Consider the following 19,527-nt stretch of genomic DNA (forward strand, 5'->3'; position numbering starts at 1 on the left):
CCAGAGTTCCTTTGCTGCTATTTAAATCATGGCAGTTCACCTGTTATCAGGGACACTCATGCTTTATTGCTCAGAAATTTCTATCCATGGCAGCTAGCTTGTATGCCAGGGTGCTGGGGTTTCTGCTCAGGCTTCTGGCTGGCTACTGAAGGTGGTTGCTTCTTGATAACTGTAGCCAGAAAGAGTCTTGTGAGTAAGTTGACCTCCTTTTTCCCTAACAGTGTCTTTCTATGCCATATACAGAAGCTATCTGAAACTTACATTAGGTGTGTTGGAGCTGGGAATGGTTAGGAGTACAGCCAGGGGCCAGAATTTCCTTTGCCTTGCTGCTCCCAATTTGTGTGTTTTAGCAGTGTTTGCCGCCTCTACTGCTGTGTGAAGCCTTGGCTTTCAAATCAATAGCCCAGTGGATAACGAATGCTGTCCTTTAGATAAACAAATACTGATCCTCAGGAACAGCAGCTGTAACAACCTGAGCATTGTGACATTAAAGGAGGTTTTGCATCTCTGGCTATTCAGGTTAGGCAGCCTCAATATCAAGTTCCTGAAGTCATAGTGGCTCAGATTCTTAGTCTAATTTTCTTTGCTGTTGCACAGTGAAATTCATTGATGATTTATCTTCAGGTGGTAACGACATAAAAGCTTCTGTATGATTGGAAAACAAAGACTTGAATCACTAAACACATCGCATACCTTTCTAATCAAGAAGTTTGATAGTCATCAAATAAATCTGGCATGACTATTGACTCATAGACTTCTATCACCAGTTTAAAAAAAAGATTTTATTTCTTTGATAGAGCTGTTGTACTTCTGTTGATGATTCTGAACATTTGCTGTGGATTACATGATTCTAAACAGCAGGGTTTCAGGATTGATTTTAAAAGCGAGCTTCAGACTGGAATATAATATTTAGGGATAAAAGGAGTGTTTTTTATTTTTTTTGATAGAATAACCAGTCATCTCCAGACTTTAAGGATTAAGGTGGTAAGTAGTTGAGCTTTTGTTTCGTTGTGATGTGGTATAGAACTTATTTTTGGATAAGGTTTTACTAGGGCCCAGGTAAGGTGCTATAAAACTGCTCATCTTGAGAACGCTTTCCGGTGATGGGTGTAGGTGGCTAGTTGATGGGAGAATCTCACTGAAATCTGGGGATATCGGAGTGGCTTATTGTGGCTTCAATCTTGTAAAACGTTAAAGTAGCCCAAAAAGCTGGGGAATAACCTTTATTTATATTTAACAAAACAGAAATGATAAATAGTTAATTACTGATATACTGGTGTAAGAGAATCTTGTTGTTAAGCTCAACCAGAACTGCCTTTCTAGATGCTTTTGAAATACTCTGGGAAGAAGACATTCATATCCCTGCTCTGAGCATCAGAACATTAATTACTGCTCTGCTTCAAGGCTTTCTTATGTAAAGCATTAAGTACTTAGATGAAGGTATGCAAATCAATGTAATGTTTTCCATGAATAGGCAGCATGTCTATTCATCATGAGATGAAGTCAGCTTCTGAAATTCATTTTCAACACCAGATATTGTTGTTCTATCAATTTCCTCTGAAGATGGGACAACAACAAAGACCTTGTCGTATCATTCTTCTTCAGCGTCACTTTTGGGGAGGCCATATTAAGTAAAAGGATCATCAAATGTGAAATTTTACATTTTAGAGAGGATAGAGGCTGAGCTTCTGGGTCAGGTAATGTGTGAGGTTCTGCACATTAAGGAAATTCAGGCAAGAGGAGATGCCCATATCCATGGCATTATTTCTGACTCTCAGTAAAGATATGGCCACAGACAGGCTGCTAGTTGTACCAAAATTTTGATTTGCCTGAAGAGTTTTGTTCTTTTACTGTTTATACTACAAAGTAGCTGCCTCTTTCCAAATGGATGTATGTAAGATTTTATGCTTGGTTGCTCAGACTGTTGCAATTTTTGAAGTCTCTTTCATAGCCTAGTCAAAATTACACAAACGTGTAATTTGTCAAAAAAAAAAAAAAAAAAAAAAAACCACAAAAACACACACATAAAAAACAACAAACAACAAAACAAAAAAAAAAACACATCACCAACAACAGCAAAAATAAAATAAAACCATCAAACACCTGAATACTGTCATATTTTTCATCACTTCTGGACCTGTAAAATTTAAAACATCTCTAGTAGATTATAATCTAGGAAAAAATCTTAGTATTGCTTGTAGGGATGTTTACCATTAAATCAAGCTTATTTTATTTTAAAATTAAAGAACATTGTACTTTCCTTAAGTATTTCCAAATGGCCCATTGTGCTGAAAGAAAAGATTGTAGAATATTTGCAGGATCTGATTTTTTTTTTTTTTTTTTTTTCTGCTGAAAAGCTAATAACAATGTTATTTTGGAAAAAATAACTGTGGCCTGTGATACTGGGAAACAAACTGCCATGAAATATTAAGTGATGTTGCAGATATAGTTTGGAACTTGTAAATGATTTATTTTGTATGCTTCCTAGAATTGGCCTTATGTGATGTGAGCCTTAGGAATGACTTGAAAGTAGATAATAACTCTCATACTTAGAGCTGTTGTTTTCATGCCTATGGATGAATCTACTCGAACAGTGGGCATTCCTTTATTGCTGTTCTCACCTGCTAATAAAATGCATCTTTGAAAAAACGTGGCTCCCTTACTTCTGTTGTGTTGTCTCCAGTCTTGCGTGTTCTTAAACAGAAGCTAATTTTACTCCCAGTGAGGGCAATGATACTTTTTGTTCTGGCTAAGCCCTATTTAAATGTAATTCAAAAAGTATTAGTGTAGATCAAAATATTTTTCAGCTCTGGTCCTGTCATCCAGCATGCTGCATTCCCTTTCACATTGGCATCATTTGCAGGTTTAAAAAACATCTCTTTTCCATTGTCAGAGCTTTTCAATGACATGCTGAATGGTGTTCTGCCAGAAGAAACCCCCCCAGCGCGTTTTGCATGAAGCAAGATGTGAACTAATCTCTCATGAAACTTGCCTTTCAGCCAGCTCTGTACACTTCTGATAGTTGTATCTGAATCATGTTTCTGTAGATTGTTTAGCACAGTGCGCTCACAAGATGTTGCAAAAGCCTTCCTAGGGTGAAGATAGGACATCTATCTGTTGCTTCCCTTCGCAAGGACAGTTATCTTGTGTCTGTGATGATACTGAAATAGCACAGTGTATTCTTGCCGAACCAATCCAGGCTGTGAGTTGTACCCATGTTAGATTCAAGGTACACACCAGTGAATTGCTGATGTTCTGTCTATTTTTATAGAAATACAAGTGAAATTAATTATCTGTAGTTTTGTGGCTTCCTCTTTGATGAAGCTATGTGTGAGCACAAATTTGATTAAATTGTCAATATAGCTTACTGAATACAAACAATCCGAAGGCATTGCATGTAGTTTCCCTAGCTTGGAAGCTGAAAGAGAGAAGAGACTGTACCGGCGGTGTCTGCTGAAAACGGCACATCGAGTGTATTAGTGCAAATGAGCAATACCTTGTTTGTCCTTCTGCTTCTTCTGCACTAAGGCAGGTACAGCTGCAGGAGTTACTGGGTTGTGTCTGCAGGTGTAGGATCTGATTTTTTTCTGTGCTTTCTGACATACTCCTTTCTTTTTGCTTTGGCTGTGTGTGTGGCCCAGTAAACACATCGTTTGGTTCACGATGTCAGTGGTTTGTATTACAGCTCTGCCAGTGATCTGATACTTGAGCTTAGGGAAGTTGTTTTACCTTTGTCTAACTTCTTTTCACAGTTTATTTTGTCTAGTAGGCCTCTCTTTCATTGTGAGCTTTATGTGGCTTGTAACAAGTGTCACTCTTATGCTGGGGCTACAAACAACTCTCAATGTTATTAGACCAGCAAGAAGACTGCTGATAAGCAGGATGTCTGGGTATGGAAAGCAATGGACTTCTAAGGGCTTCTAACAGTTATGCTACAAGAACCTGTCCCGTGCCCAGTGGCCTCCAGTGGTGAGAGCTCCAGGGACCATTGCCATTCCTGCCAGTGAAACAATTCATGTCGTCGTTTTTCTCAGTGCAGCTGGAATTTTTGATTTTGGTATGTGACTTGTAAGGTATGCAATAGTTATCTCTAGCCTAGACCCTAAACAGTTTCAGTCATTCTTCTGCTGGTAAAACGCTTGCACATCACTGTGGGACCTGACTGCCATTGCAGTATTCAGGTACACAGGAGTTATCAGCTCTGTTATCACCTCTGTGCCTGGTTGTCAGAGCCAACCAGGTTCTGCAACACGCTTACCTGGAGGCTTCCTGTGAGACTTTGCAGGATAGAAAAACTAAAGGTTAAAATAGGTAAAAATGACTGAATTGTTGATGTGTTAAAAGTAAGATTTATCCCGGATGGCAGGATAGGGAGCATGCAACCATGTTACTGTGGTATGTGTAAAGACTTGTCAACTGCAAAACGGTATACAATGTAGAAAATTTGATGGCTTTGATCAGCAGATGTTCTAATAACATTCTCAAAATGGCATTTTTATGTGTGTTTTGTGTTAAAATGGGAAAGAGGACTGGCGGCACTGATCCTAAACTTTCTCGTGATGTTGTGAGAACTGCTGTTCAGGAGTGAATGGGCCTTTCGCATCCTTCCTACCTTTTCTTTTTTCCCAAATTGTAAGGATGAAGATTTTTAGGCTTCACAAAATCATTACCTCGTCAGTCATTGGTTTGCTGCAGAGTAACATTAGCATCCGCTGCCATCTGTAATAGCTTAAAACATTCTTTTCTTATCTTCATTTTAGCTGTACGTCCTTGACTCCTGGACCTAGCTGTGATCGGTTTAAGCTGCATATCCCTTATGCTGGAGAAACACTCAAATGTAAGTTTAAAACTACTGTTACTGCATCTTGGCCTTTCTTTCAGCAATTTCTTCTCTGTCAAATTTTACCATGTCTGTAACTAATTTTATTAATTTTGAGATAGTTGTTTTTTGTTTTTTGTTTTTTTTTTTATAAAAAGCTTCATCTCTAAGAAAACAAAATGTAACTGTAAGAATATATTTTTAAGATAAGTTTACAGCCTTCCTTAATACAGTAACGAAGTTGAAAACATGAATCCCAAAAGTCAGAAGCCACAAGCTCCTCCCAAATTTTTCTAATAAATGTTATGACTAATACAATACAGTGGCCATTTTTAGTCTCACTCATATATGTTTGGTGTTATTTCTTTCTTTCATAAGAATTCTCTAGTAAGATACAGCAAAAGACAGTCTGGTGTTTTATTAGGTTATCTCTAAATAGTAACTGCTATGTTTTACCAGATTAGAGAAATGTCACTCACCTTTTTGATTTAGTGTTCTGTTTAAATCTGCCTTACTCTTGGAGGGGCTGCTTGTGCTGGCTTATTTGCTCAATCTTCAATTAGTCTGTGTTTTGGTTCAAAGGATTAGAATAATATTTGCTTTATGTGTTTTGGGGGTTTTGTTGTTTTAGAAGATAGAAAATTATATTCTGAATACCCGAGTTGTTGATAATATGCATATGGAAAATGGTAAAGTTGTGCTGTTTGTGTCTAAAAACTGGAATAGGAGGGATGAAGAATTTCAGATAAAGTAAAACGTGAAGCTTGGTATGTTTAGATTTAGGACAGCAGTGGTGAAACCATATCTGGAGTACTGTGTCCAGTTCTGGTCTCCTCAGTACCAGAAAGGCATGGGCGTATTGGAGTAAGTCCAGCAAAAGACCATGAAGACAATAGAGGGACTGCTGCATCTGTTGTACCAGGAGAGCTGGAGCTGCTTTGTCTCCAGAAGAGAAGGCTTAGGGTAGATATTATCAATGGGTATAAATACCTGATTGTGGGGGGTGGAGTGGAGTGGAGTGGGGAGGCAGAACCAGACTCTTCTCATGGATGGCCACTGAAAGGACCAGAGGAAATGGTCACAAGCTGAAACACAGAAGGTCCCATCCAAATATTAGGAAAAAGTTTACTTGTGAGTGTGGTTCAACAGTAGAAGTGGAGCTGAGAGCTTGTGTAGCTTGTATGTCTCCGTCCTTGGAGGTACTCACAACCCAACTGGACATGACCCTTAGCAACCTGCTGTAGTTGACCTATGTCTGAGCAGAGGGGATTGAACTACACAGCCTCCAGAGGCGTCTGCCACCCTCAGGTATCCTGCGAGTCTGTGAAAAGCTGCTCTCTGGAGGAGTAAGTACTTAATGTAAACAGAAATGTTAAACATATAAAACTCTTACTGCTTTGATAAAACCCATTTAGCCTGCATTATACACATGCTATAGCTCTCTAAGACATTTTAAATATTAAGGATGTTGTATTTCTTCTGTGGTAGTTTTTCTTCTCATTACACAGTGCACTAGAAATAAACCCTTCTGCTTTATGAATGGAAATCAATGCAGTTAAACTTCTTATCATTACAACTATGTTAAAGCTTCCAGTTGTCACCCATAAGTAAAGTTGTCCTTCTCAGAAGTTGGTCTGGAAATGTGCATATGTTTGTGAGATAGATGAGCTAGGTTCCTTTATCAGTCTACTATGAATATGTTTTCTATTCTAAAAGTCCAAAGTTATGTCTCAGGGGATCTAATTCTTTTCCAAAAGAGAAAAATGGCATATTAAGCCCTAGCTAGCAATTATTACAAAAAAAAAAAAGAGGGGGTGGGGGTATGAAACATGGGCGATGACACTATTCTGGCCATATTATTTGAAGCTACTAATGTAGCAAGTGGAATTTTTGTCCCTATTTTAAACTTAAAAATAATTTGAATGTCAGACTGAATCTGTTCAATCTTGATGCATACAACGTGTAGTAGATTCTACCTGAGACTTGCTTCATGGCTACAATCAAGATGCAGTGAAGAAACTTTATTGCATGACGTTGCTATAGAGAATGCTACCGCATTTTCTATGAGACTAGTAACCCTCTAATTTATCATTTTACAGGGACCTGTTATTATATTCTGAAAGCTTCAAGTCTCTACTTGCTTTGAAGTAGTGGCTAGAATTGTTCTTGATTTCTAAGAGAGAATGAGCAGATTAAAATGCACATAGGCAAGGACATGGGCATACAGACGATACCAATATACCTAATGACTATATTGCAGTTACAGTGTTTGGAAATATGATTATGGACTATACATTAAACTTCAGTATTTAGAAATCCTCTTTTCTCACAGTTCTTGTATTTTGAACATCACAGAAGCAATTAAATAAAACAACTGTAATGCTAGTGGTCTTCACCTTCCCAAAAAAATAAAAAGCACAATTTTACCATGCTACATATTTCACCATTATGGCCAGCTGAATGTAGAAAGAGGCATAACCAAGTGTCTCTTTCACAGGTACCTAATAATAGCAATGAATTCGATGGATAATGATTCTCCTCATTTCAGCTTTACATGTTTGAAAATGCTGTGCATCATTCGGTCTCATAGCATGTGGAGTAAACTGATACCAGCAGGTTCAAGAAAGCTTTTAAGAATTGTATGTTCAGATCGCTAGTGATGGTAGGGGAAGACTGCCGTGGTGTGTAACCAAAGATTTGTAGATACTTTGTTGTAGGCTGTTGCTAGATACGTTATCTTTTAAGGGCAGAATATTTCTGCAAAGGAAAGTTGCGAAATCTGCTAGAATAAAAAGATTGGCTGAAAATGTTCAGAAGCTTCAGTGTATGGCCTTCATTATGCGGTGCCAAATACAGGCTGAAGTGTGTAGTTCCTTTGTGGTTTGTCTTGCATCCTCTTTGCAACAGATCAGATCTTTGCATATCATCAATCATAACCGCTGCCACTGTACAAGTACCCAAGTATTAATCCCAGCATGTTGAAAACTGTTGGTATGCTGCTTTAGGGAAGTGTAATTGCACAGTCACAGGCCTGTTTTCCAAAAGGCCAGGCAGTTCACTGTTGTTTTTTTTGTTTTTTTTTGAAAAAGGGGAAAGTGTACATGCAAGCAATGCAGTGGCTGACCACCTGTAGTATAAAACAATTGGTTTTTTGAGCTTTAGTAACGTCAAATATCCAGTGACTTAAGGTGCCTTGCTGGCAATTAATATAATTTCTTGAGATCCACAGAATCCTCGAATATGCAGAGTTGGAAGGGACCCATGAGGGTAATTGAGTTGAACTCCTGACTCTACGTAGAGCACCAGTTAGCTAAGTAGTCTTTTTTTTTTTTTTTTTTTTTTCAGATATCATGTTCACTTCACTTGTGCATTTATTCTGAGTTTCTGGAATGTTATTACCAGTTACTTAGCTCCAGTGAGGAATAAGAGCTTGGGGTTATCCACAGTTTTATTTATGCTTGATAAAATGTTACGTCAGTGTTGGAGATAAATTAGGTTATTAAATTAGTCTTCCATCACACTTCAAAAATTTTCAAATTATGTTTTCAGAGATACCTTACTGAAGAAAATTGTGTTTTTATGGCCAGGATGGTTGAAAAATTGAGCTGCTTCTTGGTAGATTTCAGACAGCAATGTTAGTATTTTAATGAAGCCATCCAGGACTCAGTGCTGCTGCATTAAACTCATTGCTTTCTTTATATTTGATATTATTATTTTTTTTAAAGTTCTTGGTAAGAATTTAAATTCTAAGAAGACTAAGTGTGCATGATACTCTGTAATGAGTGTAAGGCATAGTAAGGTTGAATCTGTGTTCCAAGGACAAAACTTAGAGTAAGTGGTATCCTAGTATGTCCTTTATTGCAAACTGAATATCTGCTGAGTAAAGTTTGGTATTTCTGGAGAAGTATGTGCATATTTTGATGTGAAGTGTTCTGTACTTCTTAGACATAGTGGTCTTCGTTGCTGAAAAATCAAGGCAGATGTCATTGCTTATCCTGAGAATTTCTTCTGGATTATAAGCTCTCATAGTCTTTATTAAACAATTATTTGTAATTAAAATTCATCATTAAGAATTAGTTGCTTGGTCGCTGCAATTTTGTTCCAATGAACCCTGGAATCTCTTGCTTTTGGTTTTAATTTTGCACTCAAGATTTTGCTGCTTCTTGCTGCTAAGAGAACCTGACCCTTTCCCTCCCCCCCCCTTCCTCCTCTTGTGTTCTTCACATCTTCTTTTTCAGGCGCTGATGCCTCCCTCTCTCTCTGTCCTTGAGTGCTGTCATCTGGAATTTAACGGTGATTAAACAATGTGTTGCCCTTGTGATGCTACTGTTTTCTGTGGCCTCTTGAACTGTAGTATTTTTGTCTTCTGTCTGATTTTCATTGTTTTTGTGAGTAGACTGCAACTCACAGTTCTGCTGCTACTACTTTGTTAGGTTTCCTTCATCCTGAAGAATGTTTCTTTTGTCTCATTTGAAGCTTAGTTTTCTTTGTATTTTCTTGTTTCTTCTTTTTTGCTCCTGATTTCTTTTTCTTAGCTTCTTACGAATTTTAGTAATAATCCTTATAGTGAAAAATCAGTCTTGCAGCCTCACTAGCTGGTCTAACATATTCCCCATAATGCGCTTTGTAGAATGGCAATTGGTTTTCTTCCTTTGATGGCAGTATCTCAGTAAGTTTATCTAGTCTTCCTGTGGCTTTCAGCTTTAAGGAAGTAATAAGAAGAACAGAAAATGAAAAATATAGAGGAGTACCCGACCTTGTTGCCCTTCTAAAAGCTGCTTTGCTAATTTTATTTGCTAAACACTTGTTTATTGTGCCAGCAAACAGTTGGAAAAATGATTTTGCAAGTAATCTTAAGAGTTAAGATTTGCATAACCAGGTTGCTGCAGTGTGTGTCAGCCTTCTGTGCAGCACTGGGTCGTTAGCTCAGGTTGTGGTTTAGTTGAGGCTCTTACAGGAAGAACTTTTTTATACTAATAAAATACTTAGATTGTACTTAGGTGCTATCATTATTTGCATGGTGAGTGTCTTTTTGTTGGGTCATCCCAGGTACCAGAGATTCTCCCTGGCAATGTGTTTTCTAAAGAATTGTTGAGTCTTAATTTACGTGGTAAGGGTAATGAATATTCTTTCTTTGGGAACCTGCTAATGAATGTCAAATGAATGTTACTAGTGGGAAACATCAAGAGATAATCTAGTGTTGTTTTTTTTTTTTTTTTAAAGTTATTTCCTCTTAGACTACAAAGCTTTAAATACTTCATACTTTTAAATAATCACTTTCATGTCTAGCACTATTACTCTTATTGACACTTCTTGTGTTTTGGACTTCCCTTGAGAGCGTAATGGGCAGAACTTTATTTGCAGGTAAAAGTCTTAAATGGTATATTTCTTCATCAAAAGAAATGACCTCACATTATATACCTACAAGTGTGGCATTAGGGAGGCTTAAGGCTCAGGCAGGCTAGGCCCCCATATTTGTGTTGTGGGAGTGCCTTTCTCCTTTGCTCTCGTCTCTTTTCTACTCCTGTTTGGGCTTCAGTTACTGATGATCCTGCAGTCTGTTTGCTCCCAGGTATTTTTGGCCTTCATTTTCCCTTTCCCTTTTTTCAGCTACCTGGTGTCTGTTACAACTCCGGTGTTGCCTGTCTTTAATTTCTACCGACAACTCCTTTGTCGTTTGTCTTTAATTTCTACCAGCGTCCTATCTCTTCTTGTATTATCTGTTGCTCTCTTTTGTCCTCCTCAATTCTAGCACTAACCTTTTCGGGAAGGCAGTTGCCCAGCTACCTAGCTGCAAGTAGCTCAGATTGTTTGTAGAACAAGCTGCTTTCTTGTTCAGCCTGGGATCTAGCTCATTTACTTCAGCTTTGCAGATTTGCTCACCTTCAGCCCTTTATGACATCCCTTTATGTCTCTCTGTACATTGGCTTAAACTTTTTTCCCCTCCTTCTAGCTGTATTTGTCAGTTGAAATTAAAGAAATAAAAATATCCACAAGCCTTTGCCACCCGCCAACCCCTAAGAACCAAATAACCATCCCACAAGTCCTTCCCGTATCTTTTTTCTTACAATACCTTGATTGAAGAAGTGGGACTTGATTCAGTTGCCTAAGTAGAGGCGTCTAATGCTGTCCAAAGTGCCTGAGAGTATCTTGCCTGGCCTTTTCAGCCGCTGACCCACAGGGCACTGATCTCATTAAAAAAACACCTTATATCTGCCATAGATGTCTCAGACACCCTAAGGCATATCAAATGGCCCTAAGCAACATGGTTAGACAGCTGAACCAGGCTGCTTGGCAGCTTTGCATGTGGTGGAATAGCAGTACAGAGAAGAAAGGTGGTTTTTTATATACAAATATTTTTAAATTGTTTTTGTTTTAAGAAATGCTGTTGAGACTTTAATGCTGATTCCTGTGCCCTTCAGCTGGTATGTTGATTCACATAAAAAGTCAGAAATTAAGCTTAAGAGCATCACAGTTCCTTGCTATCAAATGTCTCTAAACTTCTGGAATAGTTCTGACTTCTTGCTTAAAAGAAGAAAAACTAAGAAATTTAAGGTACGCATTGTTTACTGTAGTAAGGTTGTATTATATGGCCAGATGATCAGCAGTCCCACAGTATTCCCAGACACCACTTGAGGGTAGCTGCCCTCCTGTGTGGGCCAAACTCCTCATTGAACAGATCATTTTCAGAGGAGCTTCTGGGGTATAATCATCTTACTCTACTTGGCAGCGAATGGCGTGGCAGCGGTAACACCACAGCAAAAATAGAGTTGTTCCTATTTCTTCTTCCACTAGTAGTTCTGTGTTTACTCAAGTTGAATTGTCATTTCAGGAGCTATTTGTCTTTGTCAAAAAATTAATAATTGGCTTTATGGGTAGTTTATTACTATGTTTGACTTAAAGCCTGTAGAACAAAAACCTTTAGGGTAAAATCCAGTGACAAGTCAGTAGGTCTCCAGTGGTTCATTTAGATCCTTTCCTGACTATCTTGATCACAGATCATAGTGAATAACTGATTCCTTTTCTACATGTAAAAACAGTTGCCAAGGGCTGCTTTTGGTAAGAATTTGTTTGTAGAAGTGATGGATCAGGGTTTCTGTGCAGAATCTGTGTGGCCACTGAAGGAGATAGATTAGCATGCTGCATACATGAATAATGTCATTCTACTTACAGTCTTCTTAATATTCAACAAGAACAGTTCCTGATTCTCCATGTAGGATTGGTCTCTTGCTTCAACGTTGTTCCCTGTGAATGCATTTTGTGATCGAATTACACTTGGATTTTTTTCATTTTTTAAATACCAAAAGGATTGATATCCAACATCCAAATTATATCCAAATTGGTCTTATTCCAGGCTGCAGCGGGGATGCATTCATTCTACATATTTAGAGCTGACTTAGTTTTTTCTGACCCCAAGAATTTCTGAAGAATGTAGGTATCCCTTCAAAAGTAAAGTCTGTGGATTTCTAGGTCAATAGCTGGAATGTTGCTTCCTAATTTTTGCCTTCTTTAGGTAGAGAGATGTAAAAGCTGTGGTAGTAGCAGTGTGTCATCTTTCTGTACTACTAAATTTACAGCACAGTTTACCTTTTCTGCTTCTTTTTTTTTTTAAAGTTATCAGGAAAGGAAAAACTGCATATAGGATAGGCCAGTGGAAAGCAACTGTAAGCATCTAAGAAACTTCTGAGTTTCTAACCCCTTTGTTAGACTTGTGTGTTTTGGCTGAACAGATGAGAAAAGAACTCCATGCGTGTGTTAAAAGAAAATGATAGATTTAAGTATTAATATTTTTATCTTTTTGTCTGTTGGGAGTACATTAACTTTTCCTTTGAAATCCTGTGAAGTAAAATATTTCAAAATTTAATGCTATTTGCCTGAGGAGAGAATATGAAGAATAGTGGATAGTGAGAAGTGGATTTTGGATAGCGAGAAGCAAAAAGATGTATAAAACATCCTTTTCCTTCTAATTTATCTTCAACTTCATGGCTTTAACTTTACTGAATTAATTTTAAATTCTGTAGTACTATTTAATTGGAAATATAATTCCATTGAAGTAATCATTGGCTAGCGTATCTATAAAACTGAGATAACTGGTCTGAGTGTGAAGGTTTTGCTGCATAGTTCTTAAACTGGAATGGACGTGGTCACTGACGTCCTGAAATGCTACACGTTTGCCTTCTGTCAAGGGAATAACAGCAAATAGAGTTGAAACTTGGGAGGAAGTACATTCTCAGGAGCTGGGGGTGCAAGGAGAGGTGTGTTTGTTTTGTTTAGACAAAACGGGGAGAATGCAGGGCTACTTTGATTCTTGGTATTTATGATTTCAAAAACAAAATGGTAGCCATTCTCAAACTCTGAGCACAATCATTTTGCAAATGGCTTTATTGGTTGAAAATGCTACGTTCTTACCCCAGCACAATTATATTATAGGATGGTAAGCCACAGGTAATACCACGTAAGTATTAAATAAAGTAGTTTAGAAATGTTTCTACCAGGCCAGGACAAACTGGGAACTGGTGATTCAAAACACTAAACACATTACATTTTGCATTCTCACTGTAGAGACTGGTGTGAACGTTTATGTGAAGTAAAACCATATTTGCTGTTGAGTTGGCCATTGTGATTGCTTAAATACCTCTTATTTGACTATAAAGATGCGTGATATTTTTATTTACGTGTGATAGCCTAGCCAAGCAAGCTGATAACTGCAGAATTCTTTTATTTAACAAGAGCAGAACTCAGATACAGAATTTATACTGAATAGCTCTTTGATGTCAATAGGTCACAGTTTTTTGTTTTTTTTTTTAAATTAAAATATCTGCACAGGTAGTCACTCCTCTGCTGATACAGGGTGATATGCCACTAATTCTCAATGGAAGAGGGGGTGTGACAGAAGAAGGTAGCCAAGAGCAGCTATGAACATACGAGAGAGGTAGTAGACACGTTTGGCCAGTTACAACCATGATGTGCCTGACCTTGGTGCTGGTTCTTGCTGTGGCCATGCATCACACCTCAGGGGGTCACAGAGGGTGCCCTCCCCAGCTGCTGGACCTGCTCCCACAGCAGGAGTCTCTGCACACAGTATGCAGCTGTCCCGAACTACCAATTGTGTAAATCCACCACCACCACATCAGACTGTTAGCGCCAGCTTTCAGCGAGTGTCATACCTGAGCACTGATGCGGCGGAAGCTATTATGAGTTCTCTTCATGTGTTATTGCTGGAGAACTGAAAGCACGGGGGGAAAAAAGAGCTTGTACCTGCTTGAACCTTCACATTGCACCACCTGCCATAGCTTCCTTGGGGTTTACCTGTCCTTTGGAGCTTGCAGAGGTGAATGCAGTGTGTGCCTAGTCTCACTACTCTGAGCAGAGTCCCAGAGCCACCTTATGATGTAAGGTTCTTTAATACTTTTTCACTAATCAAATATGGAGGTATTACATAAAAATAGGGAGTTATTTTGGTCCTTTTCTTATTCTAAGCAGCTTTTTGTAATATTTATATACTTGGAGTGCAGCTCCTGGTGAGCTGAGTGGTAGCTATGTGCACTTGGTTCCCTCACCTCTCTTAAAGGAAACATCCAGAGAGCAAAAACCGTACAACTACCAACTGAATACCAAAAGTTTCTGTTAAATGAATTACTTAGCATCACATAAGAACATCAGGTTGAAAATATATGTACAATCCTTTCCTTCAGAGTGGCACTGGGCTACCTAAATACAAAGAAAAAAATACAAAGAAAAGGACTGAGTTGTGGTGGTGTAGGAAAATCCAGTCTAGTGACCAGTAACTTTACTGAATTCTTCATTGCTGTTTTACAGTTTAGGCAGTGTAGTAATTATTTTCTCTCAGTCTAGGTGTATTTCCTGTTACAAATTTATGTAGCTTCCTCTAGGATTGGTGTCTATTTTGTTCTTATTTTAAATACGAGTGATTTTATGTTGACTGTATAGGGTATTTTAACTGACAGATCTCTACTCTTTCACGCATCCTATGCTTACCTGTGCTCCTGATGCTTGTGAAAGGCAGGTGGGAGTGCAGACAGGAGAAACCCACGCCATGCTCTACTGAGTCCCATGATCAGTGAGTTTTTGGTTTCGGAATGATGCAGTGAAGCATACCTTGCCCAGACTGACTATTGGCTTCTTGGTCATGAGCCCTCACCCTCTGCAAATTAATCTTTATAGCATCCTTGCTTCCAGCTAGAGCCAAGATGGATGTTAACAGAATATTGGCAATTAAAGCTGTCACATTGAGGATCTTGAGAGGGTGACATTACTGAGCAGGCAATGTGGCTGTGTCAGACTTGTTAATTCAATGCTTTTCTCCACTTCTGTATTTATATTTGTTAGAAAAAAAAAAAAGTGTTTGTAATTACTCTGAACAGAATCATTTATAAGGGTTACCACAATGAGTGATTTTACCTTTCTGTATAGATTTTGAACAAGTTACCACATAGTAGGTATTGACTTCCTCCTTTTAATGCCTGCTCTTTGTGATACATCACCACTCTGCTTTATGCAAAAGCTCACAGTTCTTCATTCATGTCTTCTTAAAGAGGAAAGAGTGATTCAGAGGTAGAGAAGTGATGCTAGATATAGCTTTTCTTGAATCGTGGGTGGTATTTTTTTTAGCACACCTGAAAGTGACCTCTTTTTGACCTATCTAAACTCTGAAGTGTGTTTACTAGTGAAATAATTCAACCGAATTTTTTTTTTTTGAACTATCACATCGGTAGTTAATTATGTATCTTGTGACACCAGCATGATGAGAACTCGGTGCTAAGCTGTGATGAAGTTTTTTTTTATTTTTTTGTTAATTTCAGCCTCTCGGGTTAAATGCACAATACTACATTATTCTTGGCCAGAATTTGGGTAATTGGAATGACCTCTGTTGAACTGCTTGTTTTTCTTCCGCAAAGCTGGGGATGGAGACAAAAAGAGGGAGTAAGTGCTACTAAACTGTAAAAGCTCCAGTATTTTGAAAATCCTAATCTCAGTAGTTTACATCTGAGTTTTACTCAATATGCAAAACAGAGCAATCTAAATATGGTACCTTTAAGAAAAGTTTTAACTCAGTGTTTTGAGGCTATGATCAGTAGTCCTTTGAATTGCCATTTGAAATATGAAGCAATTATGTATTTCGTGTTACAGTGCTTGCAGAGGAGGAAGAAGCAGTGCTTCAAGAATTTGACTTCATCCCCCAAAACATCTGATACTTGTCTTGCATGTAATCTTTTTGTAAAAATTGCAGGGATGTGTACCTGAAATGTCGTTATCAAATTTTATATAGAATGTGTGTCCCATATGTGATATTTTATTTATAAGCACATACATACGGGTGCAAACAGTATTTTCATTTACTGCTTTTCAGGGGATATAATTTTCAATGCTCACTATCCTGACCTGCCACCGGATTTTATCTTTGGAGAGGATGCTGAATTTTTGCCAGATCCTTCAGCCTTGCATGTAAGTACTTCACTGTTTGAGAACTTTATACCCTGCAACGAGACTTGTAGAATAGCTTCAGCAACAGGAATTTGCTAATAATGCAGAATAAAGAAAAAAAAAAACTTTTATCTCCTTGTCATGTGAATATAAACAAGTTGACTTCTAATGTGATTTAAAGTTGAATGCACAAATGTGTTTTTTTATTTTAAAGTATTTTAATCAAGATGATTACATTTACAAAAACTTGTTTCTTTAAAAAAACATCTATTTAATATCTGACCATCTTAAAAGATCTTGTAGCAAAGAAGATTGAACATCAATTGTGTCTTTTAAAAGCATTTAGTTGCAGAAAAAGTAGCATAATGTCGTACAGTAATGTTGATTCTGTTTTTCCATGAGGAATAGTAAAACCAGCATGTATGTTGTTGGAAGCACTGGGGCAGAGACAGAGCTATCTGCTCATATGGGTTCAGTAGGGCTACCATAAATACAAAGAAATGCACTTAAAGGTGGGAGGGTCAAAAATTAACTTAATTAGAAAATATTTTTATGCAATCGTACTACTATGGAAGAAAATACATGGCAGCTTGAAGCCAAATATACTGTTCACTATTCATATGTGCTGTTCACTGCCAGTCCAAACTGGTAAACCAGTGTTTAAAGAAGCTAGCCTTGGTTATGCATCTAAAGTGCTTCTCCCACTTAGAAGTTACTAGTAGTTACTAACGGCTTGTTTTGAGGTATTTTTGACACAGAAGGTGTTTTTTTATTTACTCTCATTTTTATAAGGTGAATGTCTTATTTCCCTTCTCCCCTGATCAATTTCCTGTGACGCTTGCAAACTCCTTTGGGAAGGGGCCTGGTGCTGCTGAATAACTGTCTAATTAGGCTCATTTTTAGGACAGGTGTTACTTCATATGACAATTCTAGAACTGTTTTCACAGTCTTGGATTTACCAGTTCTACTCTTTCTCCTTTTTCCAATGTTATTGTTTCACAAAGTTAAAACTTTGGAGAAACTGCTGCTTCTATGAATATTTATCCAGTTGTTGTTAAGGAAAGAGGAGCACTTTTTAATGGATAACAAATAGCAGAAGAGATACTAAATGTTCAGAGAGAATTTGGGGCATCTTGCAGAAATACTGTGCAGGTGGAGAAGCTTGCCAGGTGTGATATGGTGCCGTGTTTCTCATGTGAAGAGAAGCCACTAGTACTAGTGATCCATCGGCAGACCTGTAAGGACAAAAACATCCCTAGTTTTCTTTCTTTCTTACATTGTTCATGAAGTCTGTCTTTTGAGAGCATTGCTTTTCTTCTGCTCAAGTACAGAAAAACTTCTCACCCTTTTTGTTTGAAAGCAGCTTGAAGACCCATTTACTCCGTGATGCGTAATAAGATATTTACTAGCCTATACTAAAATTAAAAACAAAGCAAAAGAAAAGAAAGGGGCAATCCAACAGCATTTCTTTGGTCATTATGCCTTGCTATAGTATTCACTATGTTAATGTAACCTTTTTTGATAAGGTCCTTGGTCATTCTGCTCCAGTCTGTCCTGATGAACAAGTTATCTCCACTTTGCAGCTATGGTGTATCCTTTGCTTTTGCATTTGCCTTTTTATGTTCACTGTGGTTTGCAGACTTGTTTTCTCGAGAATATTACATTAACAGTAACCCATTTATTGTGCTCAGTATTTTAATGACTTCCCTTTTTCCACATATCTCAGAGCTGTTCAATGAAGATGATTTTAATTGAAGATATCAGGAGATTTGTTAATGTATTAACATACCTTTCTACTAACTATAAGTAAAAATAGATTAGCATGTTGAATGTAATTCTGCACTCCTAATCTTGAGCAATCTACAAGTATTTTTGACGCACCAGTTCTTGGTAATCAAAACAGAATCTACAATCCACAACGCACATAGATGGTGTTAAATGAGGACCAAGTCCAGGGAGTTTCTAAGTGAAAAGTACGTGCAGCGGGGTGTGTGGGAATTCTGACGTGGGGCCTTCCTGCGCTGCTCTCGTCTGCCTGAATATCTTGTTTGTCAAGCAGAAGTCATCATGTGTTGTTCCACGGCTTGAGTCAGGCCTTATGTTCAACTTGAAATGAGAACCAGGTGCTCTAGATTCTTCAAGCTTGTATGGCTCTCATAGATGCTGTCAGGAGACTTCCCCACCGAAACGTGAATGGCTGTACTGCAGATCACATCAGTCCCTTGTGTGCTTTCCATGCCCGTAGGCAGACCTTCAAGTTACATTTTCATCTAAATGCCATAACAGGTGTGTGTTCAGTTAAGCAGCTGTTAGACAGCTACACCAAGATTCCAGAAGTATGGCGTTTTGAAAAGCAAATGCTCTACTTCGTGTTGTCTTTTTCAAAGAATACCTGAATAGGTGGGCTTGTGCTCTAGTAGTGAGGAAATACATTGAGCACTCTTTTCTTTATATGCAGAGCTAATCAACTCTTTTGTTGAAATAGTATTACAGTTACAAAAGTCAAAATGCTTGCTGAAACTCTGCTTTGCTTCTCTATCTCCAATAAATATTAAAATCACTTCACTGTGAATCTCAGGCTGAGTCTCAGTTCAGCACTGCAAAATCTGTGCTTCGTTGTGTGCCTTCCAGAAGTAGTTACTCAGCTGGTCAGAGGGCATGGTTTCTGTGTATTTTGATCTTCTAGAATGATGTAGAGGTCGGTGTTATACTTTAGAAGGGCAACTTCCTTTTATTTTAGTTTGTCATACTGTTTTAATTACAGCAAGAGCTAAATTATTTAGGTTAGTGATGCTATGCACACTTCAGGCATTATTAAAAATAAACTTTTACTTTTCATTTTTATTAAAAATATCCTCAGCTATAGTATGCACTTGATACTTCTGTGTATAGCATGCATAAATAAAATCAGCTTCTCAGAGTGTAAATAGAAAAGTTCTTCCCTGCTCTAGTGTTTATTCATTTTGGATGACAAGTATTAGAAATGTATTTTAAAAACAACCTATGATTCACTCTGTTCTGATTAAAAATTCAGTTGGCACAAAACAAGATTAGTGATTGTGTACGGATGAGATTAATTTGGAGCTCATTACAATGACGCCAGTTTGAGTAACAAGAATTGTTTGTTATGTTAGCCCAGTTGATTGTTAATGTGAGCCAGTTAATAACTGAAGTGCTTATGCAAAATGTTAACCCCATTTTTCCAGTGATTTTGAAGTATATTCTGTTTGGCAAAGAGGAGACAGGGCAGTAGATGCAAGCTA

At 37.9% G+C, this 19,527-nt stretch overlaps 1 protein-coding gene across 1 annotated transcript in view; it reads left to right on the forward strand.

The window, feature by feature from the left end:
• The window catches only part of BABAM2 (BRISC and BRCA1 A complex member 2), a 167,894-nt gene that overhangs the window by 13,628 nt on the left and 134,739 nt on the right, over positions 1 to 19,527 (forward strand). The window contains exons 3-4 of the mRNA XM_082755569.1: positions 4,761 to 4,837; positions 16,191 to 16,285. Coding sequence (XP_082611695.1) covers positions 4,761 to 4,837; positions 16,191 to 16,285 — 172 coding nt within the window. The remainder of the gene's footprint in view (positions 1 to 4,760; positions 4,838 to 16,190; positions 16,286 to 19,527) is intronic.

The sequence above is a fragment of the Aythya marila genome (genome assembly GCF_965140915.1).
Source record: "Aythya marila genome assembly, chromosome: 3".
Classification (NCBI taxonomy): domain Eukaryota; kingdom Metazoa; phylum Chordata; class Aves; order Anseriformes; family Anatidae; genus Aythya; species Aythya marila.